Raw genomic sequence first — 25,064 nt, forward strand, 5'->3', positions numbered from 1 at the left:
TAATGCCAGATTTGTTTTCATGCTCTTTTGATTGAATACAACATCTATTCAAACAAGTATAATAAAATATTGAATCATTAAGTCTTCCTTGAGATAACAAATTGCAAAAAATTTCAAATGAGTCAATATTGTCAAGCTCTACGAATTTTGAAAGTTCATCTTCTTTAACAGATCTTACAAAGCTTTCAGCTTTCTTTGTTCTTCTTTTTGTTGGTGGAGGAGTTGGCACTAAACTCTTGGGTAATAATTCAAACACACTAGGTGGATCTCGAGTTCTTTATCTTCCTTTTACTTTAACAACTTGGAAGTTTGATAGAAAATGTTTTGCACAAACTACTGTGTCATAACTCTCTGGTATATTCTCTCTTGGTATTGCTTTAATCCATCTCTGACGTTCTTTAGGGTCTCTTGGTAATCTAAAAGTTGTTGTCTTATTCTTTATTGAGTCATAGTTAGAATTACAACCACTAACGCAACATTTTCTGGGCATTTTTAAATCTTGATATGGATACAACTCTTTTTTATTCTTAGTAACTTTTGCCGCTACATCAGCCTCCACATTTTTCGAGCCGTTGCGCGATAAGGAGGCCTGTTATTTTAGTACGCCCTGCATTTAGGTGAAATATGTCTGTTGCATCTTTAATGAACATTGAAACCTTGCAACTTTAGAATAAGTGTTTGTGTCAAAAAAAAATCAACTGATAAAATACCTATGGATTTATTTAAACTGATTCAAAAATTTATTTATGATATTAAATCTTTTTAAATATTTATTTGTTTAATCTGTGTGTAATTGTAATTTGTAAAAAGAACCCACAGTAATTAAGACCTATAATATTTAGAGTTTTGAAACAGCCTTTGCCAAAGTTTAATTATAGACACTCTTTTAATAGTTTCTTTATTATTTTGCGACAGTGTGCTAAGTTTAGAAATTATTCAAATTTAAAGAAAAAATGGTGATTAAAGAAATCTTTTCCATTAAAAGTAGGGTCAAAATGACTGACAAGTTCAAAGTAACAATGATTTCCTACACATTGACTGATGGCTAAATTTTTTATTTTTAAAGCCTCCATGTATAGACTATGCATATTAATAATAGTAAAATCAGTTTTATTATTTATTTCTTATTTTTGAGTGTGTCTTTTGTGGTTTAAGGCTCTCCGGGTAAGCACTTCAACATTTTTTTCATGTTTTCAGGAAAACTTTAAAATAACAATAATTAGATAGAGTTTCAAAGTCTCTTTAAAATGGTACCAAACATGTTGATTTATGATAAGTAGAAAAAATGTTATGGATTGTAAAACCATTGAAAACGATGACAAAAATATATATGAAAATTCTGGTATTTTATTTGATCAAATTTTTTAAAAAATTAATAACTTTATGAAATTAGGAGGAATAACAATATATTTAACCTAAAATGCAAGTATTCAAGGAGTCATCCATAAAATATCGCTTAGCAAGGTGAAACAAGGGGCGGGGGAGGGGGGTTATGGAAATGGGGGTAATAAAAAATTTTTTAATTTAATTTTTTTTATTAAATAAACTCATAGTTTTTATGTTAAGGTATAAGACCCCTCAAAAATTTTTAAATTAAAATAACTCTTTTAACAAAAAACCAACTATATTCTGAGAAAGAACTAGGTAACAACATTTAAAAAAATAAAAAATAATTTTATTAGTTGTCATGGTTACCAATTAAAATAGTCAACATTCAAAAATGTTTGTGCCACCCCGGCCATAATATCTTAGTAACTGAAAGCATTTAGGGTATGAAATTTTGGCAAAAGGTTAACAACATGTTGATCTACAAACTGAACTAAAACTATTTAAAAAAAATAAATATTTGAGTTACACTGAAATTTTTAAAATGCATTAAAAAAAACAAAATTTTTTAAGATCAAGCTAGTATAAATAAAGAAATTTTTAAAATATTGCAAAACTTTTAGTTCCAATTGTAAAACTAGATGCAATAAACATTTGCTGAATGTTTCATGCAAATTGAACATACCGTTAATGAAATAGGATGGCCGGGAGGTCAAAAATTTACATATTGAGAAAAACGCATTTAAATATAACATTCATAATTGTACCAAACATTTTGAATGAAAATGCCAGTTTAAAAACAGTTACTTATAAGAATATGAACCAGGATCATATAGTCTACTTTCTTGGTCATTATCTGCATCTTCTTTTTTTTTTTGCATCCACGAATTACTTTTTGTTGCTTTTTTGATGCTGTCCGATTTTGATACTCTGCAAAAATTAGACGCTTTTTGTTCATGATTGAACAACCTTGAAGAGTATATATTCCTGGAATCATATTCAACTTTTCAAATAAAAGAACACTTGCTTTTCTTCCAATATTAAAATTTGAAACAGCGTCGTAAACTCCAAACTCCAACTGTGTTAAAGAAACATACTTTGTTTTGGGTATGCGCTGCCATATCATCCCATTAAAACTTTCATTTTGGTTTTGGGTCTTACCATGAAGGCATTTTTTTAAAAGTTCTTCTTGAGATAGATCGATATAAATAGGTTTTAAATGGCTGACAACTGAGAGTGGAAGGCCTGTGCCTGGTTTGTAGGTAGAGGTTTTATTAGCTTTGTCCTGTTTATAACAACACCAGCTATTAATACCATCAGGGCAATGATCATGCCAATTATTTTCAGCTGATGAAGATACATGAAACAATGTTGCAAGTATGGCCTTTTTCATACCTTCTAAATCATTTACATTTTGCCTAACAGCAATTCCATAGTAATTTTGTAGACGGTTAATTGTAGCATTTGTTAATTTTCCTTCCCCTCCAAGTCCTTTAATAGTTTTTTTCAACTTTCCCAATCTACTACCAACACGTTTTTGTACGTGTCCAACACACTCCAACTTACACACTGTAATACCAGGATAAGTATCCTTAACATAAGAAAAGCTTTTACAATCACCATCCCCATAATACTCTACATATCTTAGTCTATTTTGTGAGATCGAACGACTAAATATTCTTTGTGCACCAATCACTTCCATACCAGGAGCAGAGCCACGATAATTTAATTTACATACATGTGATGATTTCCATGTTTCAAATGCAGTAGGATTACTTTCTTTTAGTTTAAATTTTAGGCTACATGCTTTGCATGATCGATTCATTGGTTCGCAATCAAGAATTTTACCTGTTTTCATTGATATTGCTGTAACAACTCCATTTAATGAAGAGAATCCACGTCGTTGCCAGCTGCCATCAACTGATACTGCAGTATCAACAATATTTAAAGAAGACTGAGAGATATCTTTGGCAGCAGCAATCATTGTTTCTTTTGCAACAACTTTAGCACATTCAGAGACAGTTTTAATTGTTTTGTTGTAATTGTTTTTAGTCATTGGTTTAGGGATGTTCATTAAAGATGTAAATTTTTCTAATCCTGAAAAACCTTGACCACATGCACGCATTGAATAAATTATTCTATTATTTACATCAAAAGTTTTTCTTCCAGAGCATTTCTTTGAAGTATAGAATTCAATTTTTTCATCGCAGTTAGAGCACCAAATATATAACATTGAGCTCAGTCCCTTTTTCTTAGAAAAACATTCTGAAAGATTTAAACCAGATTGTAGACATTTTTTACAACATAATTGATAAATCACACTAGATAAAATTTCCATGTCAACAATACGATAACCAACAGAACTGTTTTCATTTAGCTGTGGTGTCTCAATTTTTTCAATTTTTTTTGAAGACACAGATAAATTCAACAAAGTGCTAGAAGAAAGATTGTCTTTTTCAGTACTAATAAAGGAAGCTACTGGCAAATTTGAATCATTTAGCAAATTTCTGGTATATCTATTTCCATGAAATCTTCTTAATTTTTTACTTTTAGTACTTTGTTTTACTCTACATGACTTTCCCATTGTTTAGAAAGTTTATTAGATAAAAAGAAATATAATGAAAAAGCTCGCAATTCTCTTTAAAAACTCATTGCTATGCGTTTTGCTATGCAGACCAAATTTACCCAGTCAAAGGAAACATTGGATATCTCAAGAACTAAATAAAATCTTTAAAAATGGTTTTTAAATTTGTGTTCAGCGATAAATTTCGTGCCAAAATTACATAAAAAAAAAAATTTTTTTTTAAGATTTTTGAGGGGTCTTATACCTTAACTCAATGTAGGAGTAAAATAAATAACAAGGGGGGGGGTGGATATGCAGACCCCCCTTATCCTAGTATAGGGGTGGAAGGTAGGCTAAGGGGGTATTGATTAAAAATATTTACATGAAAAATGTATTTTTTGAAATAAATAAATACATTTTTCATGTAAATATTTTTAATAAAATAGTAGCTCGTATAAAATAAATATTTTATGTTAAATTCAAATATGTTAAATTCAAAAAAAAAAAAAAAGCAAATCTCCTAAAACAATGTCTGTCAAGTTAATATTCAAATAAAATTTAAAATCCTGCTTCTTTCTCTAGTTCATTTGTTTTCCAATAAGCTACCAGAAAAGTACTAAATTTATCTGAAGTATTCTTTGGACAAGCCACTTTTAGAATTTTACCTCTTAACAAAACATCGGTATTCGACACATTCCAGACATGCTCAATCTCCACATATTCGAGTGACTTAAGATTTTCTTCAAAAAACTTGTGTAACATCTCCCGTTGGTGTCTAGTAATCGAATCAAAAAGTTTATCATCCACCGTCAAGCTTCCATTAAACCCTGTTTTATTTCCTCGACTAGTTTATTTCTACTTTTCATGCAGTGATGTACGACTCGCTCGAATTCTTGTAATTCGGCGAACGGGGATTCTGGGATGTCTAGTACAGCCAGATTTTTAAACAAAAATACGTATATAAAGACGTTTTGACAGAATTATGCTTTTGTAAAGATGGTTTAACTTACTTTTAAACAAAAATGCTTTAATAAGATGTAGTACCAATCTTCTTTTATTTTTAAACTAAATGGTTTATTTTGAAAACTCTGGAATATGTTAATAATAGGTTTTTCATAGCAACTAAAAGCTTGTATTTTTGTTATATTTTGAACAATAAAAAATAACATTCAATTTTATTTTTAATGTTCAAAATTCAACAAAAATGCTTTTTCAAAATGTTATATAGCTATACTGTTTACAAACGATATAAAAATCATTGTAACAATCATTTAAACAATGTAACATCGTTATGTTACATTGTTTAACGAAGTAAACGTGTTAGTCTTATAAATTTTTTTTTTCAATATATGTACGTTTCAATTCCTAACTACTCTCTGCAGTACGCTAGAAAGTTTATAATATAACTGAATAGTAGACAGAAATTAGGGTTTCATCTAACCATAAAAAAAATTTTTAACAACCCTACAATGAGGCTATGTTATAGTTTTGTAAATGTTTCAATATTTTGACATTTTATTTAATAGCATAAAATTATGCAACTGCTGTATGAATTGTTTATTGAGCTCTGTTAGTATAAAACAACTCAAACTTTCCTTCTAGTTTTGATATGTTTTTAATATTGTTTTTTTATACTTTTATATATGTTTTTCTTATTTTTATTTTCCTAATCTTATTTATAATACAAAAAATGTTAAGGATATTAGAATTTATAACTTCAATTTAGAACATTATAAATAAAAAAAAAAAAACATTTTTCAATTAAATATAATCTTTTACCATTTATGACTGATACGAGCCATTTTTTTAGGGCATTTGTTATAACGTGGAGCTATGTCACGATTGTAAAATTCGATAAAGTAATAAATTCGAATATCAACAAAATAGTTTATAAGTTTTCTCTCCAAATGTGATGCATGTTTTGGATGAAGGTTGAATAAAAAAACGAAATTGCAGTCTTTCTCGATAGCTTTAATGATAGTTCTTGCTATATTTTTGCATACAATTATTTTATTTATGTTGTTAGTGAAAATGGCTTCCATTACTCTCACAACTTCAACCGCAGTCAACCGCCCTCCAAGCTCCATCCATGACATCTAAAAAAAAATTAAACAACAAAATAATGTATTATCTCATTTATCTATTGCCAAGAAAAGATTATTGTGTATATAATGCTATGTGTATATAATCAGGAATTAATAGAAACACACCGTATTCATCGGATACTGTCCACTGTCCTCATATTTGTAAGAAACTATCCTGCCATGATTTTGCAAAACCAATCCCTTAATAGGATCATCCCCGAACACAGCTTAATGTTTAAAAACTAACAGTATAACTATATACTAAATTTAAGCTAAAAAATGTGCCTTGATCAAAAAAAAATGTCTGAATCAATTTGCCCTTAAAATGCAATTAACCGTTAAGAAATTCGTCATTGTGAGGCATGGTAAACTGGGAAGCTTGATAATGATACCAATATACAAATTATTTGATAATTAAAAACACATCGCAATTAACGAATGAGTTGAGCAGTATAAATTTTTGCTTTTTACGGTTTTCTCTCTCAAAATTATAATAAATTATATATGTATAATTACACAGATAGTGTATTGTATTTATAACTTAATAAATTTTAAGGTTGAATATAATTGTTACGCTTTTTTGTTTTTTGTCAATATATTATACTATATTATAATTAACAAAACAATAAAAAACAAAATTTATAAGAGCAATTTAAATTTAATTTTAAATCTATAAAAATTATTCAAATTTTGTTTTTCTGATCTCCTTTGTAAAACTGTTGTTAGCCTTGAACATATCGTCTTTCAGGTCTTTTTAAATTTTTACAACGTCTTTGTGGCCCAGATGTTTTAACACAGCTGAAAATAGATTTAATTTATCTTATAATATTCAATGTAAAAAGTTTTTTTTAGTTTTTTCTCGTAATCAACAAATCTATAAATAGCAATAATTTTCTCTCCTAACTAAATGATCGTGCGGTGGTTTCTTTCCACGATTTCATTTCCTTTAGGATAATAAGCCACCCCTGAATAATTTTTGGATATTGGACTTTGAGCTGACCCGAGAGCGCCACCTATCTAGGGTGAAAGTAGACATAGTCCCACACCCAGGAATGTCAATTTTGAAATCAAGTAATGACGTCCGCGGAAATAAATTGGATTTGAAGTCAAAAATCATACTAAAAAAGGACTAGCAGGTGTAACATACAAAAATGCCTATAAATTTTTTTTGGTAGTTTAGATATTACCCAAAATGGGCATGTATACTACCCATATGTGTGCCAAAATGTGTATAAAGTTTCAGGCCAAAATATTGCTTACTTTTGAAATTATGGCAATTCCAGTTTTCAAAAACCTCACTTTTTGCCAATGTCACCATGTAAAGTTACCATCCATTGAGCCACTATCTAAGTTATCCAACAGGCAACACTACACTTTAGCCCTACAGGTTGTGGGCAACAACTTTTGTAACAAAAAGTTTTTTCTAAGACTTAGTGGTAGAGAACTATGTCAAGAAAACTTATCAAATTAAGGGATTTTCCTTTATTAATATAACTCTTAAATCATAATAAAAAAATGAGTATAGCACCATAGTTGTCCATTTTTTCAAAAAAGTGCATAAAATAAAAGTTGTAGGGCTTAAAAAATTAGAGGGGGTCATTTTTATACAGTTTCCATTAATTTTGTGTTCCACTTGGAGAAATTTTGACAACCTGTGATGTATTTCTGGTTTGGTAAACAAATCTTACTGTCTTACAAATATATGATTGATTTTTCTAGTCAGCTTGAAAAAAAAAAAGATTCTGGGCTTATAAAGTTATATTGAAAACTTTCTAAATAGTTTATTTCTTTAAATAAGTTTCAAAATACTAAGAGAACAAAATATGGTTTCTGCAAAAAAAAATGATTGATGAAAAATTTCTACAATTCATTAAGACCATCAAACCAAAAATGATTCTTAATTGATTCAAAAATTTTGTTTAAAGATGTTTACTGTTGTAATCAACAAGGCAGTTTTTCCGGGTAATCAGGGTGGGTGGTGGATCGCTTGAAGCGCTGCCAATGTTGGCCGAAATCTTGATGGGCTGCTTCGACGGCTTGTTCACTGAAGCGACCAAGGGAGGAGTTTTGGCGATCAATAAAGTCACTGATGTGGTGAAACGCAACATGTAATTTTGGAGTTATATGGCAGTTTGGAAGTGCAAGGAAGGATGTCTTGAATTGTTGGATCTTTTCAAAATAATCGAAACTCAGTTCTGATCCAAAACAAGCTCGAACAACGCTGTCAAACTTCCGAAGTGTATCCACAAAGCTAAGAACTTGGAATGCTGAGTTAGCTTCTGCTAGTTGTTGAAGACGGTCCACATTTTTTAGCAATTTTCGGCACTCATTTCCTTCAAACTGCCCGCCATGGTAAGGACTCTGAGCAATGTTGAGGGAAGATGGCCATGCCTCAGCTTCAGGCCACACACCTTTACGCATTTTGTAAAGGAGGTTGACAACACCTAGAAGAAGGTGCAACTCAGGGGGAGGAATGATGTCCAAGATGAGTTTGTCATTTGGTCCATTGATGATCGGGTAATGGATGACATTGCCAGTCAATTTAGCTTAGGCATGCACTCCACCAGACCGCCTGAAAGATTCGAAACTTTTCCTAAGGGAGCCCAAAGTTCGAAATGTTCCTGCATTTTCAAGGTTGTTTGCATCAATGTCACACCAGGCACAGGGGTGTGAGCTGGAGTGAGCCTGTAGGCCACAGAGAATGTTGGCCAATTTCAGATCGCATGCGATGAAAAGATTCACAGCATCGCAACCAACAAGTGCCCATTTTTGGTGAACACTTTCATATGTTTCTGGAAACTCTTCAACAACAGCTAGTAGCATCTGACGTTTCACTCCAGTGTCTTTGCCAACTCGCTGCGTCAAGGATCTTTTAGCAGGTCAACTTCTAGATTCCTTATTTACTGCAGAGCTCTTCTCAACAATCGTAAGACAAAATTTCATAAACCCCTTGCCTCCATCAATGCCAAGCTTGACCAGGGGCTCAGAAGAAATATTCCGAGAGGTAAGAACTCTGTTGAGAAGATCCGATAAGCTCTTACAGTGAGCAACTGTAAAATCTCTAGAGTCCCCTTTAGTGCTTGACCCCTTGATTTGTGTGTGTGTGAAGAACTCACTGAGCTGTTGTCCAACAGCTAGGAACTTTGATGCAAAGTTAGGCTCAACTAGTTTTCCAACTGATGCTTGGTTAACTGTACTGACCAATCTCTTGATGCCAACATTGGACAATCCAGTATTCAGTTGAACATTCACAAGGTCTTGAGTAGTCAAAAACGAAGAAGCAGGTTTTGAGGAAGCTCCACTTGGGCCTTAAAATGGAATTTCTTTTTTTTTAAAGGATTAGAATATTTTAGATAACTTACTTCTAAATACAGTTTTTGTTGCTGAAAACTAAAGCCTCTATTTAGTTCCTTCAAAAACTAAAATTCTGATGATATTTACAAGTAAAAAATCAATCAATTATGGTGAATTTTGAACAATAATAACTTGTTGTGAGCTCTGTACTATATATAGTAATAAATTTTTAAGTACCTGGCGTAATGGGAAATGCATGACCTCCAGAAGCCTTAGAAAGACGAACAGTCCCATGGGGTGAGGCTTCCTTGTTTGTGATTACAGTGGCAGCAATCTGTTCGGCAGCCATTGCATCTCGTGCTGCCAAACCCTTAAGGTTCTCTCTAAAGGTAAACTGGTTGCAGGTGTGTGCTAAACCTTTACCAATTGGACTAAGGCAATCATTGCATCTCAAAGGAGTGTTTTTTTCTTCAGCTTTTGTCTCATCGAGTGGATGCTTTTCATTCATCTGTAATCGTCCAATTTTACACAAGAGGCAATCACAGACATGACCTCGTGTTTCTGTTCTGACAGAAATAGTTGTGAAGTCAAACAGAGGGGGAAGAGTGATATCTTGCCCTTCACCTTTACGCCTCATCATTGTTCTACAGGCTTCACAAATACCTTTAAGCATAAAAAGTGATTTTCATAAGTCAGAGAAATATTGCTGTACCTCAATGGTTTTGCTAGTAAAGCTGTGGTTTTTATGAGAACAGGCAGTTTAAATAAATCAATTAAAAGCAAGCAAGCTTTTTAATTTCATTGCAATACCACAATAAAACTGATTTCCCTATATACATACAATTAAAATCAACCCTACATTACCTTGAGGAATGTGAGAATCAGCTTTATCAAAACTGACTCCATAGATTTTGCTGATTTGCTCCCACATAAATGCTGTCAGTTGTCTTGAGCACTTTTTAAGACAAATCAGGCAAACAATTTTCTGATTTTCCTCATGAGTTCTGGCGTGGTTCGGCATTTTGATTGGCTGAGAGAAATATTTTTTTTAATTTTACATAAAAGAAAGTTTCAAGGAAATACCTAATCTATCAATCTTTGCATAATTATAAATATTTTAGTGCAACTTTTATACATTCTGTTAGCCCCTAAGGGATTTTTATTTGATGAAAAAGTTTTTTTTCACTTACTTATAGTATACAATACAAACAATTAAATATACTAATCTTTGATTTATATGGATAACTAATGTACTTAAAGTAATTGTGAAGTGTACAAATTTGGGTTAAACTTAAGTGCTTAACAGAGCAATAAGATTGGAAGTAATAAAACTGGACCAAAACTAAGTCCTACAAAAAAATTTATAAGATAAAATATGTTTCTTTGTTATCCCGTAAACTGCTGTCAAAATTTCATACCTTTATCTTGAAAATTGCCGGTGATTTAAGCGAAATACTTTGACAACTGAATTTACGGCAAAACAATGCAAGTCTTAGTGAACAACAACTTGGAGTCACCTTCAATATAAAACAACATTACAAAATTGACTAAAAAATATGAAAGTATCACTGTTCATTTTAATGTTAAATTTCAAATGTTTCTTACCTTATTACTTAATAAGTTCTTTGAGAATAATGTGAAAATTTTCAAGGAAAACAAAAGTGTAAACAGAGATCAACTTGTTAAGAACACAAGTCAATTTTTCAATTTTCATTGTTTTGCAAAATTTTCAATAATGCCTAAAATTATTTTTATAAAATTAAAATAGATGTTAAAGCCATTTTAAATACTTTTTTACTTTCATGAAGTTCTGTTAAAAATCGTAGCTAGGTAAATCTTGAAAATGCCGTTGGCAATTTAAAACAATGGAGATAAGTTTTATAACATTTCAATAGTTGATTGAAATTTTACTTAATAAGATTACTGAACTTAAATAACTGTCCAAAATTCCTAAGCAGTTCCGAGTTTAACTTTTTTTTCAAGCTGACTAGAAAAATCAATCATATATTTGTAAGACAGTAAGATTTGTTTACCAAACCAGAAATACATCACAGGTTGTCAAAATTTCTCCAAGTGGAACACAAAATTAATGGAAACTGTATAAAAATGACCCCCTCTAATTTTTTAAGCCCTACAACTTTTATTTTATGCACTTTTTTGAAAAAATGGACAACTATGGTGCTATACTCATTTTTTTATTATGATTTAAGAGTTATATTAATAAAGGAAAATCCCTTAATTTGATAAGTTTTCTTGACATAGTTCTCTACCACTAAGTCTTAGAAAAAACTTTTTGTTACAAAAGTTGTTGCCCACAACCTGTAGGGCTAAAGTGTAGTGTTGCCTGTTGGATAACTTAGATAGTGGCTCAATGGATGGTAACTTTACATGGTGACATTGGCAAAAAGTGAGGTTTTTGAAAACTGGAATTGCCATAATTTCAAAAGTAAGCAATATTTTGGCCTGAAACTTTATACACATTTTGGCACACATATGGGTAGTATACATGCCCATTTTGGGTAATATCTAAACTACCAAAAAAAATTTATAGGCATTTTTGTATGTTACACCTGCTAGTCCTTTTTTAGTATGATTTTTGACTTCAAATCCAATTTATTTCCGCGGACGTCATTACTTGATTTCAAAATTGACATTCCTGGGTGTGGGACTATGTCTACTTTCACCCTAGATAGGTGGCGCTCTCGGGTCAGCTCAAAGTCCAATATCCAAAAATTATTCAGGGGTGAAGCGGCTCTAAATCTAATTTGCACTCCTCAACTGTCAAGGAAACTCCTTATCTCTTTAGTTTTAAATGTCGGCTCATTTTCAGTCAATCTCGCGGTGCTTTCCGTTCACTAAAAATAAGACAAAGTATTTGGACTATGGTAACGCTTCCATAGTCGTCACAACGCGTATTTTGAAGGTCCGCAATCAATTAGACTCAAAAAACTTGTCAGTGCCATAATGCGTGATATCCATGGCCAATCTCTTCCAGTTTCCTTCAACATTCAGTTTAACTTTTTCCCTCCGTATTGGCGCTGGATCTATGGACTGACATGGTTCGCAATTTTTCATCACATTTCGAATTTCTTTTTTAGTAGCAGTCGGAATTGTTTTACGAAGAAAGTTTAACGTTCGATTCACTCCAAAATGTCCAGTTTTTTTGTGTATATCGGAAAAAGATTCAGACATCTTAGCTGCGACTCCTGCACAACTATTCCTACACTCTGGCATAGTCAGTTTGTTGAGCCATCTGCTGCGAACTCTTGTTAATGCGTCAGCCAAATTATCTTTTGAAGGAATGAGTTTCACCTCAACGCTAATATGTATTCTTCAATTAGTTGTTGTACACTAATGCAGTTTTTGTAGCATGGCGTCTAGATACAGCGCCAACAGCATCATTGTCAATCACATTTGCACAGTTCAAACAGCTCTCACTTTTAGGTTAGAGCATCGTACACTGCATAAGCAGCTTCTCTGAGAAGAATCGGAAAAAGTAGTTCAAGGTTTAAGTCCTGAATTTCAGCAATCACTTTCGTTCTTTGAAGCCAGACAGTAGGATCTGATGTTCCATCATACGTTTCAAACATATCAAATAATCTCATACTTGGTTCCATTGGCCGGTTAGCTTGTAGTTTTTTCTCGTAATCAACAAATCAATAAATAGCAATGATTTTCTCTCCTAACTAAAAACTCTCTTTTTACAAATTTTCTCCTTCATATATACCCTACGCTTTTCCTAAAATATTCTTCCACAAACCTTCATAAATTACCGCAAACACATGTTTACAATTCTTATTGGTAAAAACTATTAAAACTATTAACTCTCTAACGTCATTAAATGTTCTAGAACTTCCGAAATTACATTTTTGTATAAAAATCTATAGTGGTCATTACTCACCTATTAGTGTGGAGTACACACTACCATTCTTGACTGCCACCTTCTTCCCAGATGTTTTATTTCCAGCGTAATAAATTATTTTTAACATGTCTTGAGAGAAAAATTCTTTCATTATCATTTTAGTTGCTGTTGTTGTTGCTAATTATTTATACTCAGGTATAAATTTAATCAAGTTTTTTAAATCCATGGAATATACCGATTTTAAACACAAATACAGAACTCAAATTGCTCACTTTCTCTAATATTGACATGAATTGGCTCGTGCTGCTTTTACTCTTGCTAACACCGTCAATGTATATTAATTTTTCAAGGATACTACCACTATCCAAAATATCATTTGTTTTTTGAAGTGATTCTTTTGTTCCTGATCTGATTCCAAAATGGTAGTAATGACCTGGAGGAATTTCCTGTATGACTACTTTTTCTGTAGGAGTTCTCATTAATGCTTTTCGAGTTTTTGGCAATTTATCAGTGAAACATGGGTGCCTTCTTAACAACTTTAGTAGTTTATTGGTTGCTCTTTCAGTTAGAGCCGACTCAACCACAAACGTTGCTAACTCTTGTCTAATTTTTACTTCATCACTTGAAAACAAGGCAACTACATCTGATGAATCATCTGGAATAGGTGAAGTAGTTTTTAGAGAGGTGGTGTCTGCATAGTTTGCAATATTGGTAAAGGTGAATCAACTAGTTGATGGCAAGGTACTTCAATATCTAAACTCTCAAAGTCTGCATTACCATTACTTGAGTCTGTATCGGAGTTATGTTCTACTGTAGCTTGCAAGTTTAATGCTTTTAATGATTTTCGAAGATCATCGGATGTTATGAAAGTTATGAATTGAAGCCCATCAAGTGCTGTTATTATAGATAAGATTGGTGCCAGCAAGTCTTCAGTAGTTTTTTTAAAATATTTAGTTATTTTTGGAGGATGCGTATCAGATATTGAACTAAATTCACCAAGAGGTTAATAGCATCTCGTTTTCATAATATTACATCATGCTTTGTTTTTAAATGTGTTTGAAGGCCGCTTGTTGAGCCACCTGCTGTTTTTATAATTTTTGCGCACTTCTTACACTTTGCACTATGCCCTTTTTTATCTTTGAGAAAGAAACATCAAACAGAACATTTATCTCCGCCTTTTGAATGCTCAATAAACTTTTTAATTTCACTCTCCATCGGCTAAATTAGAATATTATCTCAATTTGTAAATATCCGTCGCATATTTTATTCTCAAAATGGTCATATCAGTCACATAATGTAACTAATGTAAACATTTAATATTCAAATGAAATGAGTTTAAATAAGCTTAACTCAAATTTTAACTTAAACTTAAAAATGTTAATTATTTGAACTTACCAAACTTGTTCTTGGTAATTATTTTAAAAAAGCTATTAAAGGAATAGGTTTATAAAGATTTTGAAAATTTGTAAAAATGTGAACTCTTTATTTACTTTTAGATCCTCGCCGTATAACTAAAAATGTAAAATCGATATCTAAAGAACTAAAGAATGTTTAACGCATTGCTTTAAAGCATACGCACTTATTGTTTCAAAAAAGAATAGAAATAGCAATCCCTATTTATAAACCTCCTGGGAACTTTAATGATTTTAAAAATGAATCAAAAAATAATGAGAAGAGTTTCATCAAAGAGTTGCTAATGAATCAGATTTTGACAACTTTATTTTTATATATTAGGTTTTTACTCAAACAAAGAGTTTAAGCACATGATAGAATAAAAAATATTTTAAAAATAAGCAAAAAATATTAAGGAATTTTGGTATATTTATTATCTGAAATACGACAATGTGATATGTCTCAAAAATAGTTGCATTTTAATATCTACTTTAATGTTGTAATACTTTAATTAAAACTTTCCTTATAAATCAATTCAAAAAAGTACATGAAGTATACAAATATTGCTAAAAATAACTAAAAAAAACAACCATTCAAATACCGAAATACCGGTATTTAAGCCTTTAAATACCGATAATTGAAACTAGAAAAAATCGACCGATATCCGGGTTTTCGGTATACCGGTATACCGGTATTGGATTTCCTACCAGGCGCCCACTTCGATCGCCTTCAGACAAGTCAAAATCACTATTCGAAAATTTTTTAAATCAACGTTAGCACTTATTGACTTTCAGTACCTCTCCATACACATAACAAATCGAAAATGAAACAGCAAGAAATGACGTAAATGATTAACTGAATAAACAATTCTTCAGTTGATTGATCGTCCTCCATTTTGCACTAGAGTAAAAAAACGTTTATATTCACTTTAGTCACTAAATATAAGGTCACAGATATTAAATTGCGCAATAAAAAACACGTCTGTATGTATTCACGCTCTGAGCTAGCCTAAAACAAATATTTCACACTAAAAATCATTGATTACTTATGGGTACCCCTAACATATATAAAATATAAGTGTAAGAGATATTTATTAGATATATAAGCTATATATATATATAAGCATGCCCGCCGCGATCCTTAATGACGCCTGGGGTCAAAATTTAACTAGCGCTCTATTATATCGACCGAATCCAGAAAAGTTTGAGTGCTATCCAAATGCTAATTTTTTTTTACTGAATTCTGAGGGGGTCGGTCGAGGAAGCCTCTAATAGTTTTTTAAATATATTAAAAAAGAAATGCACAAATAGACATGTTATTGAACTTTATTTATATTGCAAGTAACTGTAAATTTTAAATGTAATAGACATTTAATGCTCAAGAGAAGTTGACTCTCCGGGCTTTATTTTTAGCAAAATTCGAAATGACCTCGTCGTAGCACAGACTTTTTGCAAGATCGTGTTCAATAGATATAACTAGGAGATTAGTTAGCTGATCTTGACTTATTGTAGATCTTAATGTTGTTTTGACTAGACCAAGCTTACTAAAAGACCGCTCTCCTTCAGCGTTGGAAACGGGAATCGTTTTAAAAATACGTAAAAGAATGCATACTGATTCGAAGAGAGCCTGTAGTCCTTTCTGATTCCATTTAATACCTTCATTAAAGTGAGATTTTCTTTTGAACCGAAAAAATTGGCGCGCTTCAGAGTATCCAGATGACGGACCTCTAAAATAAGTTTGTCTTCATCTACATCGCTCACATAGATTTGCGCCAAAGTTTTACATTTCTACTCCACGTTAGGTGGTTCAACTTCTTTTTCATCACTCGACCTACTATTTGATTCTGAGAGCCTTAGGAACGAGAACGAGAGCCTTAGGTTCGTCGTCTTTTCTACAGCTTTAAATCTGTTTCTCATTTGTTGAAATAAAATATCGAGAGTGGTGTTGAACACGTTCACCTGAAACTGATTTTCGTCGTTTTCGTAGAAATGAACTTCGTTCCTTGCTTATTCGTAAAACGATTTCCTCTTTCTTGTCCTTTTTGAAACTAATTTTGACTGAGTTTCAGAAATTGCTAGACCGGAGGCAAATAAATGTGTTTCATTATTTAATTCGGGCCAAGAAGAACTAAATCTAATCCTTGTTTTAGGCTTTTTGATGAGCCTAAAACAAGGATTATAATTACACATATAAATCACGACTTTCTGTTTAGAGTGCATAAAATTAAAATGTAAATATAAATATAACAATTAACGTTCATAAATATACCTCTAAAGCTAAGGTTGCGTGATGCCAAAAAGAGAATTACATCTAAGATGCACCGCAGAATATCACGCCTTGTTTCTTATCAATTTTTCTAGACTTAAATCAATCCCACACTGATTTTCCATGCTTTCCAGCACTGTTATCCACTTAATCTAATAGTCTCGATGGTGAGAATTGTTTTGGTGGCTTTTTAGTTTCTCAGCTAGCTTTCTCCAGTTTCCATTGATCCCACCATTCCGATGTTGAAGATGCGATTTATTACCAGCCCTGCAAGCTTGCTTGCTTCCGAAAAGTGAGCACGGAAAGCAAAGAAATATTTTAGAAGTTGCACTCCAAACAAGCCAATCTCTGTTTATTTTTTCCCCATTGCGAGTTATTTCGTTTAAAACTGATTCAGGAACCTTAATCTTGTTCGGGACTCTCGGAAAAGATGAAGGGTTTTTAGGTGGCCCCTGAAGAACAACTACACCACGTTCTGCTTTAGACATATTTTCAGCCCACAAGACAGGATCGTTTGTACTAATTGCCTCAACCATCTTATCTATATATTAATGTCAAATAAATATTTAAATAAGTAATTACTTACACAAGCTCAAAATGATTATTAAAAGAATCTTCGCGAAGCATAATTTAACAATAAATTGTTTCCATTTTCAACTCTTGTTGCCGATATTTTGCTACTTGAAGGAGGCAGTGCTTCTTCTGAATTTTTAAAAGACTCATTTGCAAAGCCATCCTTAAGAAAATAAAAATATTTAAAAATCTCTTGATTTATATAGCAAAAGTATAATGGGAGAGATATATAAAAAAGAAGGTTATGTTTAGATTAATGAGCATGCTTTTTCAAAAGCTTCACGTCTTTGGGAGGAATTTGTGATAATCAATCTGGAAACTGCAGTCCTATCCCCATCTCCTCTTTTTTTAGCTCGTATACCACAATCTTCGAGTGTACGAGTATTTTTTTGCTCATTTGCTGTCCTATTAGCCGCATTTTTTTTGTTTTGTTAGCCAGAATCTTTTTTCTTGAAACTAAAGAGATTAAAGGATATCACTTTTGAAACGTTGGTTCAAAAGTGATATCCTTTAATCTCGCTCAATTTTACATACAGTAATGCTGATAGGGTAAAAAAGAAGCCTGTAAATTTTTTTTTTTTTTAAGTATTTCTAGTTCCTGATTTATGGTCGGTCAAACTCTTGCCCTTTTAATACTTGGAAAGTTACTTTTGGGGTTTTATGATTTTAAAACTAAGATTAAAAGCAATGAGACCACTGCACCCTAAGTTTCTTTTCATTTTATTGAAGAATAGGAAGAACTTAAAAAAAAAAAATCAACAAACCTGAGGACAACCCTTCCTTTGTCTAAAAATCATAAGCTGAAATCACTCATTTTTGAATTTGGGGCCTCTTTAAATACATTTATCTCGGAGTTAAAAAAGTGCCCGCACTTATCTTATTCTTTTTTGAAAGAGTATCTCGTTATTATTTAAACTAGCAAGAAGCAACCCGTAATACGGGTTATCGTCGGTCTGTTACTTAATCTATAGTGGCTGTTTTCCACAATTTAAAGTTGCGAAACCTTAACTAATACCCAATTAGAAAAACGCCTTCAGATTGAAAAAATTAAACCATCTGTAAAATTTTAAAAAAAAGTATGCGGAGGTAAAATAATTTACCAATTACTTAACATTGAGTAATTTACAACCGATGTAGGTCATATCAGTGTAAGGCAGAAACATTTTCCTCGACATTGCTAAGTTCAAAACAATACGTTTTTAGTTACTGACACATATTAATAACACTTCGTCATTCTTTAAATTGACGAAAGAGTAAAGCTAAATTCTTGTAATATTTTTTGTAACATGAACTTTAATTAATAAGATTAATATAAAGCGAAGGTAAATTATACATGAATTATTAATTTTTTGGTATCCCCTTGATACATGCTTCTTTAAAAAAAGGAAATTGACTTTAAAACGTTAAATACACATAACTAAATAAATTTGTTAAAAATAACTGATCATTTGACCATAACTATTTATGGCACTAATCTGACCATTTTTATATATGCCCCTCTTTGTTTCAAAAGTTTTTAGTAAAGAACCTCTCTTCCCCGTTTTTGCCTTAATGGTGGTCAGGAGAATAGAGTTATTTTTATTAAGAGTAATCAAGTTTTTGATGGAGACCTTTTACCAGAATAATAAAATGTAAAACTATGATTTACATCTGTAAGAATTTTTTCTTTTTAATATATATAAGAATTTAACATATAAGAATTTTTTCTTTCCTCAAAAGTGTTGCAAATGCAAACTAAGCTAATTAATTAGTTAAACACAAAATTTAAGTAACTCGATATTTGACAAATGCGCAAAACAACAATATTCACTCCCCGTTTAAAAAGATCCCCTAAGTTACGTACAACAAATTATTAGGCATAAAATAGAGAAACTTTAAAAAAAATTGAACTAATTGCATATATTTATATCATTTTAACTGACAGAAATTTACAATAAAAGGTAATTAGGTTTTTTTTTATAAATCGTATAAATGCGTCAATCGTAAATCTTTAAAAAAAAAAAACACCACATAAAAACTGAAAATCCATTTACCTATTTATAGTAACCTATTTTGACATGGCAGTCAATATAAACATTTATCGAAAATGTATCTATAAAATCTGTTTCGAAGTGCAAAAGGATTAACAATACTAATATATAAAAAAAAAAAAAAATCAAAATAAGATATAAACTGCATTTTTAGCATAATGTTGTCTTGGCTTTTAGTAAATAAATAAAATCAGTAAGTTTCAATAATGAAACTACCTATTATTCATTTTTAACAATAGACACCAAAGTGAAGGCAAGCCAAGCAGTCTATCAACACAAAAAATCACATTAATAACACATAACAATAGAATATTTACTCCCTTGATCCTAAAATCCAGCGAAAATAATAAACCAAATTAAAATATCAAAGGCAAAATTAGAAAACCAATTTAAAGTTAACTATATATTTATCTTTTTACTAAACATATAACTACATAAAAGTATATTTGTTTTTATGTTCAGCATTAGTTATTCAATTACTTCAAATTTAGGACATTAAAACACCCTAGATTTAAAGATCAAGGTTGCATACTCTCCCATACACATTACGTTAAACATTAACAGACATTATTCTGTTTCCAGAATAGTTAAAAAAGGCTGGACAATCAGAAAGGCTAGAATCAATCTTGCTCAACATAATGCCAATTCACACCACTTTGAAAACATGGAAACAACATAATTTAAACATATATACAGCCATAAACAATTATGGTTTCATATAACACATTTAAACATTATAACACATATAAACATATTAAATGACAGGTATATTTATCAAAAACTATGAAAAAAAATATTAAAATAATAAAAAAAAAATAACATTATTTATGTAACACTTTTTACCTACCATACCTTGAATGAGATGTTTATCAATTTTGAAAAACAAACAATTAAATGCTCTAGTTCTTGAACATGCAATATATAGTTGACCATGAGAGAAACACGGTTTTTTGAGATATACCCCAACTCTATCAAATGTTTGACCTTGACTTTTATTAATTGTCATTGAATAAGCCAATCTGACAGGAAACTGACAACGCTTCAGAACAAAAGGTTAATTAGAACTGATGGAGCCAACTGAATTCGAGGAACAAAAATCCATTTACCACCAGAAACACCTGTCAAAACCTCTGCATCAATATAATTATATTGAAGAGCATAACTTTCACTCGAGTACCATAGCATAACCCAGCTTTGAGATCTAAATTTCTGAGTAGCATAATTACTCTACCAATTTTCAATTTTAAACAATGAGGTAGCATACCTGAAGGAGTTAAGCTGTTCAAAAACTCAACAGGAAAATTATTTCTTTCATAAATGTCAATTTGATCAGCACTTAAATAAATTTTGACCTCACCTGGCAGACATTCAAGCACTTCTTCATTGATAATGAATCAGCATTAGTTGGTGTTAAAATCATGCGTTTAGAATAATCATTTTGATCAGCATCTCCAAAAATCTTTTCAACAATTGATTCATTTTCTCTAATAATGCACTGATTTGGTATTTCAATGCATCCTTTAAAAGGATCCTCTTCTTTGACAGGTATTGTTCCATTCCCAAGTTTTAGTAGCCGTTGGGAAAATTCACCTTCCCCATTTTATTCTCTCATATTTTCAGCTAATGCAAACTTCTGCACCCATTGCTAATGCAAAGAACATTTTACACACAATTCTACTATTTCAACTGGTTGTATTTATACACAATTCTACTATTTCAGTTGTTGAACATTTTCATCAAAATTTTCTAGGTTTAAGTCTATAAACTCATCAATAACAGGCAGATTGTAATCAGTCAGCATTTTACCACTTTGATTAATAATCTTTTCAATTTGATGAAGAGTAGCTTGTTTAGCTATTAGAAGTGGGAATGAGTGGTGAATGAAATCTTCCATCATTAAAGCTTTGCATGTATTCCAGAGATGTAAAGGATTGTCAGATTCAAAAAAGGTGAAAATAATTGAAAACAACTGCCATTCTATGTCATCTTGCAACAAACCTTTCAAAACACATGCTTCACGAAACGCTTTGAGGACAATACCATTAACAGTATGCACATCCTCCCAAGATGTTGCTCCTTTTGCTTGCAAAAGTAACAGTATAAGAAAAAACATTTCTCCAGTTGTATTAACATTATCCATTCTTATTACCACCTTATTACCAACCCTTTGTCTAACCTTTTATTTACAATGTTTATCATCAAATATAAAGTGATAAGGAATGTCTACATAAGAATAGCAATGTGCTCTTTTATTTTCAGTATTTAACTTAAACCATGCCGTTAGGTGCGTATCACGTTGAGCTGCACGATCTAAAGCCATTTGTTCTGCTCCTTCTATAAAATACAATAAATGATTTTCAGGTTGATGTTTACCAAGTCACAGTACTTTAAAATCACAGAAACAACATAATATAAACATATGTACCAACTATAAACACAATAAATGTGTTTAAATATGTATATAAGTTAAATATATACCTTGTATAGATATTTAAACACATTTTTAAAACAAATATATAACACATATTAACACATACACAAACAATAAAAAAAAAAAACTTTACATTATTATAAAAACACATTGATAAAACAACTATAAAGCACTTATTACCATACACATACATATCAAAAAAGCATATATGTAAACAACAAACATGTGCAAACAAAAATTTTAAAAATGACGCCCGAAAATTTAAAAAGATACAAAATATATATTTACAAACAATACCCTTTACCTTCTTTTTTTTTTCATAAGAACTGTAATCCTTATAACAAAATTTAACCTTTACATACAATAACATGTGACATGCCATGTCAGTGTTGGCACAAAGGTTTAATTTATTTTTCTAAATTTTCTAAAAAAGAACAAAAATAGTTAGTAGCATCACAGAAATTTCAATGTAGTAATAACCATTTTATAGAAATAGCATCTTAATTAGTATAACTTTAAATAACATCCATACCCCTATTTTCAATCTAAAAAATAAGATAATAAAAACATAACTGCAAAAAGAAAAACTAAAACAAACAAAATATAAACGATTTAAAAAATTAAAATCCTTTCTACTTTATCTATTAAAAATTTAAATCCTTTCTACATTATCTAATTAAATGTATATATAACTATTTCATATACTTACTTCAATTATAAGATGATCTTAACGATGATCATTTATCTTAATATGATTCTTTATGTAATATATCTAAACTAATAATTAAATCCCAAATCTAAACTAATAATTAAATTCCAAATCTAAACTAATAATTAAATTCCAAAAGAAAAAAAGTTTTAACTCGCTTCATGGATCTTTCTCCAATGGCCGCGTGCATTTTGAGAACGCGCTCCTTTAAAGCCTGTTAACTAATGACGAAACGACATTAAACGTTAAACGTTAAACGTTTCTGTACTAATTATATTAAGATGGTCTAAAGAAGCTGAGAGGATATTGCTTACAAAAAAACTATAAGTCATCAGTGTCAAAAAATGTTTTAATCAGCGTTTAATTATCAGCCATTATGTGAAGTCCCACGATTGAAGATACAGATTTTCTATTACTCCATATTGCAGTTCTTTTAATGAAAAAAAACTTAGGGAGCAATATTGCGTTGTTAAAATAACTCCACCACAAAAACTTAAATTTTTTATATATTTAAAAAAAAAAAAAACCTTATGTCGCAGCGGAATTAATTAATATATTATATGACGTCCTTATCTTATAACATCATAGTTTGCGTCTTAAATCAGTTTTACATATCCTTATCCTTATGTCTTTGATTTTAATGACTTGTTGCTTGAAATGTCTTTTGGGATTATTCAAAATGATCATCCATAAGCTTATAGTCTCCAGGCTGTTTTAACGGAAATGGCAGTAGAATTCCACAAACGATTTCATTGTCTTTGTACTTTATGCTGGCCACTTTAAAAGGTTCTTGATTGCAGAAGCATATTTTAAACACCTCACCAAGTAGCTATCACTGAGAACCTAATATGAGTAATGATTTTTCTAATTTGAAAAATAGTTTGAAAAATCGGATTCTTACTTGACAAAAGTAAAACTTCATTTAAGTTTAGTGACACAATCAATATGATCAAATATTGCTTTAAATAAATGTGCTTATTTGAATGAAAAACTTTTTTTTTTTAAAATTGAATGAAAATGAAGTACCTCATTTAAAATCCCAGGATACCAATGGCCCATATAAATAACAACAATCCAATTGTTTTCATACCACGCAACTAGATAAATCAATTCTTCATTTGCTAATTCTTCTTGATCTACAGAAAAAAAGTATAAATATTAATACAAACATTTGTACAAATATTTATAATTACGAAGTAATATTAATATATATACTAATGAGAGTAGATATAAAAATTTTTGCTTTGATCTGCTGTCTCTTCTTCTTCTTCGTTATCCTGATTAGTGCTACCAACATCAGTTGGTTCATTAAACCTTTTGTCTTTTTTTAGCTTGCTCCAACGTGAAAATAGTGATCTTATTTGCTGAGTTGTTACGTATTCTGAAACTTGAAGCTCTTTTCTTATCAAAAGGTGCACCTGTACTGGGCTAATCTTTTTTCCAGATACTTCACCTTCCATATAGAGTTTATATATCTTTTTGTCTCATACTATACCGGAAGGTACTGTGTGTAGGTAAAACCCAACCTTTAACATATTTGATAAATTCAGAACATTCTTCTTCAAATACCTCCCCAGCTAATACAAAACGTTCAAGAAACGTTCGTAGAACGTTAGAAACGGTCGAGTGTGTTCTAAGAACGTTCTTCGAACGTACTTGAAGGCTTTGTGTTAGCTGGGTCCTGATGTGAGTTTGGTTTATAACTATGTAAGTTTGACTGAACTTGCATCTTCGTTATGAAACTCTGTCTCACGTTATCCATTCCTGATTTTAAAGTGCTGATAATTTGTCTTCTCGACATCATGTGTTCTTCTAGTTCTTCTGGTGTATGGAATGATCCATTTGAAGTTGGCTGAAAGCAAAAGTGAAACAAATTTAGGGATCTATCTTGGCGTTACTTTTCCTTCATATTGCTTTTAAAAACTCGTGTTTTCTTGTCAGTATCACTATATGGGCGTGTTAAAAACAATTGCAGATCAAAATTGAGATTAGAATATTTTTGTTTAACTCCATCGCTAACTGCATAGTATCGCCACATTGTCATATAGGGGAGAGTCGCCGATTATGGACCACTTTTGTTCCAGAGTGTATAATTCACTCACTTTTGCTTAAATAGTTAACTTTTATATTGTAAACCACTTCTTACCTTCAGCTGAATATATTATATGCTTGTAGTGGTTGATTTATTAATAATTATAAAATGTGTCAAAAACGTAAGTGGTCCATATTGGAGGTACTTTAAGCTTGTGCTCCAAATATGGACCATTGAGGTTCCTATTATGGACTAGTTATAAACGGTTTGACTTGGTCATTTAAACAAATTATATACACACTAAAGATAGAATTATTAGAATATAAATACTCAAGAGTATGTAAGCTTCTAATTTTTAACAGGTTTTTAGATGTCCTTTTTGTAAAAAAAAAAAAAAAGTTATTAAGTTTAAGCCAGCCACCATTTATTTGATTCTAATTCTACCAGTCTCATGCACATGTATGCATACACTCAGTTTTATTTATAAAGTGTTTTACTATTTT

The 25,064-nt window shown here is 31.0% G+C and overlaps 2 protein-coding genes and 2 pseudogenes across 2 annotated transcripts; all 4 read right to left on the reverse strand.

Annotated features, from left to right (window-relative positions):
* Positions 1-2,119: 2,119 nt before the first annotated feature.
* Positions 2,120-3,910, reverse strand: LOC149888168 (uncharacterized). The gene has a single exon (XM_090089014.1). It carries the CDS (start codon positions 3,908-3,910, stop codon positions 2,120-2,122), a length of 1,791 nt encoding a protein of 596 aa, XP_089945140.1.
* A 4,918-nt stretch (positions 3,911-8,828) lies between these two features.
* LOC149888169 (uncharacterized) lies at positions 8,829-10,994 on the reverse strand. Its single transcript, XM_090089016.1, has 5 exons — positions 10,873-10,994; positions 10,686-10,784; positions 10,132-10,297; positions 9,505-9,930; positions 8,829-9,281 (listed from the first exon to the last, which is right to left on the reverse strand). Exons 3-5 carry the CDS (start codon positions 10,286-10,288, stop codon positions 8,854-8,856), a joined length of 1,011 nt encoding a protein of 336 aa, XP_089945142.1. The 5' UTR covers positions 10,289-10,297; positions 10,686-10,784; positions 10,873-10,994; the 3' UTR covers positions 8,829-8,853.
* A 6,165-nt stretch (positions 10,995-17,159) lies between these two features.
* LOC149888170 (uncharacterized) lies at positions 17,160-21,709 on the reverse strand (annotated as a pseudogene).
* A 1,457-nt stretch (positions 21,710-23,166) lies between these two features.
* Positions 23,167-24,048, reverse strand: LOC149888171 (uncharacterized; annotated as a pseudogene).
* Positions 24,049-25,064: the final 1,016 nt, after the last annotated feature.

The sequence above is a fragment of the Hydra viridissima genome, unplaced genomic scaffold (genome assembly GCF_058129835.1).
Source record: "Hydra viridissima isolate aposymbiotic clone 2 unplaced genomic scaffold, HvirCarnegie_v1 scaffold_5, whole genome shotgun sequence".
Lineage (NCBI taxonomy): Eukaryota > Metazoa > Cnidaria > Hydrozoa > Anthoathecata > Hydridae > Hydra > Hydra viridissima.